Raw genomic sequence first — 5746 nt, 5'->3', positions numbered from 1 at the left:
GAAACACTGTCTCCTTAAGCCTATAGGGCCTGGACTGGCCTGGCCTAGCCAGAGCCTGAACTGGACCTGCAGAAGAGATTCTCAGATAAGCGGCAACAGGAACCCTTAGCTGGTACCTATAATGGTGAAAGCTTTGAGCTACTCTGCTCTGGGGAGACACAATGAGTGGTCACATGAGATGGATGGACCCCAAGATGTTACATGTGGACATGAAGGTCACCAGGAATGTAACTGGAATCTGCTTGGGGCCCTCATCCTCTTCTAGCCCAGTCAGGGGCTGCCAAGTTTGGGCCTGTTCTCTGCTGCTCTCCTTATTTGGACCGCCAGGTGATAAGGCTGGGACATAAAGGGGGTCTGGCAGCAAGAGGGAGCAGCAATTCGCGTCAGAGAAGATGGTAAGTGCCTGGTGGGGACAAAGAGACCAGCAGTCTCCAGGGTTGGGAGGGGACGGAGCCAGGGACTTCTGTGGCTGTGTGAAGCTTGAAAGGTAGTACCCAGGGCTGGAGAGAGGATCCTCATCCTGAGTCTCCTAGGACTGCTCTTAGATTGTGCATGACGAGAAAGGGACATTTAGGGGACCTGGGGAGAGGACTCCCTCTCATCTACAGTATTGTAGGCCAGCAGGAAGACTGGGATCCGGGGAAAGGCTGCAGCCACCAAGCAGACTCAGCGTGGATCTTCCAATGTCTTTTCCATGTTTGAACAAGCCCAGATCCAGGAGTTCAAGGAAGTGAGTGCCCCACCCCCAGGAAACCCCAACCCCATCCAAAACCTACCCCTTCCCATATGCACACTCTTCTCTGTGTGTTATGGCCCTGGCCCCTGATTGTCCTCCATACACGACCCAGGACTCTCTACCTCCTCACAGGCATTCAGCTGCATTGACCAGAACAGAGATGGCATTATCTGCAAGTCAGACCTGAGAGAGACCTACTCCCAGCTCGGTGAGTGCCTCTGCCTTCCGCCCACTACTCCCCCATCTGCTCACTTGCTTTCCCAAGGGTCCGTGCTCAGGGAAAGAACTGTTTCCCTGCCCCCTTCTCTCTCTCCTTCCCATCTCCTTACACCTCCCTTTTCCTGCCTTTTCACCAGAAGCCAGGAAAAAGGGGAAGGGCAGACTGGCCCTTCTCTGGGATACCAGAGTCCCTGTGTTTGTATCATCCCCACCTTCATAGGCAAGGTGAGCGTCCCAGAGGAGGAACTGGATGCTATGCTGCAGGAGGGGAAGGGCCCCATCAACTTCACGGTCTTCCTCACACTCTTTGGGGAGAAACTCAATGGTGAGCCTGGGGCAGCTCTGGGTTCCCTTGACCAGACATGGAGTCTGAACCTGCCAAACCCACCTGACCCTGCCAGAACCCTGTCTGGACTCTGCCTGGCCATGGCCCACCCAGGGGATGTGGGGCCTACCTCTGCACATCCTGGGCCCTGGTCAGCCCAGTGCTGACTTGAGTTCAGGAAACATCCATTCCTAAATCCTAACTCCTAGCCAGCCCTGCCCACTTCAGGAGGGTGGTCATTCCCAGACCCTCTGATCCCCAAGGAACATTCCATAGGGGGGAATGCCCCCACCTCTTCTGGAACATGGAGAGCTCCCCCCATGCAACTCTGGGCTCCTCTTGGATAGGGCTTGAAAAGCTGGGGACCTGAGTATTCACCTGGCTGCCTTGGTCTCCAGGGACAGACCCCGAGGAAGCCATCCTGAGTGCCTTCCGTATGTTTGACCCCAGCGGCCAAGGGGTAGTGAACAAGGATGAGTAAGTGTCAACTCCCCTACCCACAGTGAGGGACAACATGCAGAAGCAGAAAGGGGCAGTGGGGCCGCTTACGTGGGGGGCCACCTGAACCTTGGCCTTCAGTGTTCTTTGAGGGGTGACCAGCTCTTTCCGGGGCTATGCCACCCTTTCTCTCAGCTCAGATCCTCCCCACTTCCCAGGTTCAAGCAGCTCCTCCTGACCCAGGCAGACAAGTTCTCTCCAGCTGAGGTGAGCCTGCCCAACCCTGTTAGTACCTATCCCTAGGAACTTCTCAGGGCCCTCCCCAGCAGGGCATTGGGGATGCCTCCTGACCCACTGCCCCCATCACCAGTGTAGTATAGGCTGAGAGGGCAACTGGGCCTTTCCAGAGGATGTTCCATCTCTATCAAGACCTGTAGGGGTAGATGTGGGGTTGGAGGGTGGAAGTATACCAGGCAGGGAGACTGTGCAGACCAAGTGACCATTGGAAAAGTGTCTTCATAGGGGGCTGGGACCATCTCTGTGACCAGGGTGCACCTTTTGACTTCTGCCTCCGTTTGAGCCTACTGCTTAGTCTGCCCAATGATGACCAACAGGAAAATAACCAGGCATTTGGGGTTTGGAGTTAAAAAAGTTTGAGGCCCCAAAACAGCCCCAGGTTGAGGGTAAAGGGTCCCCTAAGCCACATCTCCGCCAGTTGTTGCCTTCACAGGTAGAACAGATGTTTGCCCTGACACCCATGGACCTGGCAGGCAACATCGACTACAAGTCCCTATGCTACATCATCACTCATGGGGACGAAAAAGAGGAGTAAGGGGCAGGCCTGGGATACCACAATAAACTCTGTTTCTGAATGAAAATTGTAATGTTGGCTTATCTGTGACAGAGTGGGTGGGGACCAGACAGGAGTCTCAGGGACTAATACAGGCCCACTAAGATAATGACCATCACACACACAACTCACTTCATCCCATGCTGCAAAATGAATTATGAACCATGATCATGAGCAGTTTATAGATGAGTACACTGAGGCCCAGAAAAGTGGTCACCTTGCTCAAGGCCAATTTCTAGAAGAGGATTTGTACCTCCTTCCACAAGCCCATGAATGAATCTCAAAGTAGGCACTGTCCATATCCTCCAGGTTATGCAGAACAAAGGGTTTCTGGGCACTCAGCAAACTTTCTATCCAACTAGTGACAGCAGCCCCAACTGTAGAGCACCCCGGACCCACTGTACATTCCCCTCTTGGCACAGTGGTGTAGGTGGGTCCCATGTGAAACCATCCAAAAGCACAACCCAAATCTCATGGGAAATACAGGTGAGAATTATGGCATGACAGGAAATGGACACCAGAGCCCAGACCAGAGCACTTGGAGATATTCAAAATAATACCAGAAATTGGCCTCGAGTCTCCTGAGCCCCTTATGCAAAGTACGGTGAAAAAGTACGGGAATGGGGAGGAAACTAATCTCACAGAATTGTGAGTGTCCCCATCTCCTACCTTATTTCAGAAACCAGTGGCTGGAGAAGTAGGTGACTCCTATCATTGGTACCTAAGGGGCAGCAGGGGTCCCCCAAAGCACCTGAGGGAGAGATAGAGAGGCAATGACAGTTTAGTCAGACCAGAGCTGAGTAGTAGCAGCTCTTTGTGCCCCTCAGCTCCCTGCATGCCCTGCTGCAATGTCTGTAGCTAGTCAGATGAGAGGAGGTGATCAAGAGAAGGATGAACCACCCATGTTCTCTTCCTGAGGTCCCAGGAGAAAAGGCATTTTCACCTCAAGAAATGTTAAGTTAATCAGGATTTGGCAATTTTATTACTAAGTGAAGTCTTGAGATTTGATGTACTCATGGGTGGGATTTTTGTGTGTGTGCATGTGATACTGGGGGATGAACACAGAGGGGCTTTACCACTGAAATATGTTTAAGTTGCCCAGGCTGACCTCAAACTTGAGATACTCTTGGCTCAGCCTCCTGAGTCTCTGGGATCACGGGCATGCACCTCCAAGCCCAGCTTCAAGAATAGCTGATTCTAGCAGGGCATGGTGGCACATGCTGGTAATCCCAGCAGTTTGGGAGGCTGAGGCAGGAGGATGCTGAATTTGAAGCCAGCCTTAGCAACTTAGCAAGACCCTTAGCAACTTAGTAAGACCTTGTCTCAAAATAAACTATAGTGGGGCATGGTGGCATACGCTTGTAATCCCAGCAGCTCGGGAGGCTGAGACAAGAGAATCGTGAGTTCAAAGTCAGCCTCAGCAAAAGCAAGGCACTAAGCAACTCAGTGAGACCCTGTCTCTAAATAAAATTCAAAATAGGGCTGGAATGTGGCTCAGTAGTCGAGTACCCCGAAGTTCAATCCTAGTACCCAAAAAATTAATTAATTAAATTAAATTTTAAAAAATAAACTATAAAAAGTGCTGGTGATGTGGCTCAGTGGTTGAGTGCCCCTGGGTTCAATCCCTGGTTTTAAAAAAAAGAACAGCTGATTCTATTGCTTACGAATGATACTGAAATTCATGAATCTGCTTGTGTTTCCATTCAGACAGTGGCCCCTGTTCATCCCTCCAAGCATGCTGAGAAGACAGGGTGAGCAAATCAAGGAATTGTCCTTATGCTATCCTAAGTTGTTTGTTTTTTTTTTTTTTCATGATGTAAGGGATAAATTTAAAATCCAAGCCTCTACAGGTGAAATTGTGATAGACTTTGAAATGGATGAAAACACCACAGGTGTCTCATTATTAATTGGATGGAGTCCTCTGCACCTTTATCTTTAAGCAATTTCATAACTCTATAGGTTATAGAAAACTAATAGCAAGGCAATGACTCTTGTCCACAGACATGCAAATAAATGTTCAGTGGAAACATTTATTTTCCCTTTTACTCTGTTAAAAGAAGCCAATTTTGCAACTGTTAAGCAGATTCACCTCAGCATTCCTGACTGCCTATCCATATGGATGCTTTTTGCATTCTTCCTGAATGAGTTGTAACATTTTATTGTTTCCCTAGTGAATTAACAAATAAAATCTTTGGTGGTGTTCACTATTTGCATGTGAGTCATGACTTTGCTTTGGAAAAAAAATTAAAAATATTGATAATGTACTGCATGTCTTAAAAAAGCTGGATGAAAGGATTTTGAGGGATTTCACAACAAAGGAATGATAAACATTTGAAGAGATAGATATGCTTAACCTGATTTGGTCATTATTCAATGTATACATGTATAGAAACTTCACATAGTCCTTCATGAATCTGCATAATTATCATGCATTAATTAAAAACAAATAAGAGAAGATACAATATTATTATCTTTCTTTTAGAGCATTTCCTTTAGAAAACTTGTAATTGTAGGTTCTTTGTCAACTTCTTTTTATGTAAATCTGCCCAAAGGCTTCTTGCCAATTTTACAACTCAGGAACAATTCATTAAGGACCTGGGAGCCCCATCTGAAATGTCATCACCATGGTAGACAACATTCTTATCTCCCAGTTTCTATGAGAGGGTGTTTCTATGAGAGGGTGGGAGTCTAAGTTCAGCCTGGTGCCTGCCTGAAATTGTAAACCCACTTCCTGTCTTAAGATATGAGTTTATTTTTTCCTTTGGATGAAAGCAATTAACAAACCAGATGGCCCAGGAGGACTCAGTGTACACTGCATGTGATCAGTGGTGTTGTGGAGACCTCTTACCTGAGGACAAGTTCCCCATTTCTCCTGAGAATGTGGACAGAATGGATTGTACCTGGCTATGTACAAGGGCAAGATGTCCATCTTTGCAACCTCTTAGAGGATTGCCAATAATGAGCATTACAGTCTACTTAATGCTTATTTAATAATTTAACTGTTTTTTTCCATTTACTTTTATGGAAGATTTTCTGGTTTGGCAGATTTTGTTTTTAATCTTCTGGCCAACATGGCCTGATGTTCCATCACTCCAGAGACTCTGCAAGCTGGGGGAAGACATGGGGGTGGGGAGGGACTTTCCCCAGGAACAACTCCAGCCACGCTGGCTGGGGTGCA

General features: G+C 48.0%; 1 protein-coding gene across 3 annotated transcripts; it reads left to right on the top strand.

Moving 5' to 3' along the window:
- Window positions 1–263: 263 nt before the first annotated feature.
- Myl7 (myosin light chain 7) lies at window positions 264–4775 on the top strand. 3 transcript variants are annotated; one of them, XM_048786518.1, is made up of 7 exons: window positions 264–395; window positions 617–730; window positions 869–944; window positions 1176–1280; window positions 1679–1757; window positions 1937–1985; window positions 4276–4775. In XM_048786518.1, exons 1-7 carry the CDS (start codon window positions 393–395, stop codon window positions 4321–4323), a joined length of 474 nt encoding a protein of 157 aa, XP_048642475.1. In that variant the 5' UTR covers window positions 264–392; the 3' UTR covers window positions 4324–4775. The 3 variants fall into 3 exon arrangements, with proteins under 3 accessions (XP_048642475.1, XP_048642474.1, XP_048642476.1); XM_048786517.1 differs by lacking the exon at window positions 4276–4775 and adding an exon at window positions 2449–2596 and having other exon boundaries at window positions 268–395; XM_048786519.1 differs by lacking the exons at window positions 264–395; window positions 4276–4775 and adding exons at window positions 469–487; window positions 2449–2596.
- The last annotated feature ends 971 nt before the right edge of the window (window positions 4776–5746 follow it).

This window comes from Marmota marmota, unplaced genomic scaffold (assembly GCF_001458135.2).
Source record: "Marmota marmota marmota unplaced genomic scaffold, marMar, whole genome shotgun sequence".
Taxonomy (NCBI): domain Eukaryota; kingdom Metazoa; phylum Chordata; class Mammalia; order Rodentia; family Sciuridae; genus Marmota; species Marmota marmota.
This window is presented reverse-complemented; position numbering and strand designations above follow the sequence as displayed.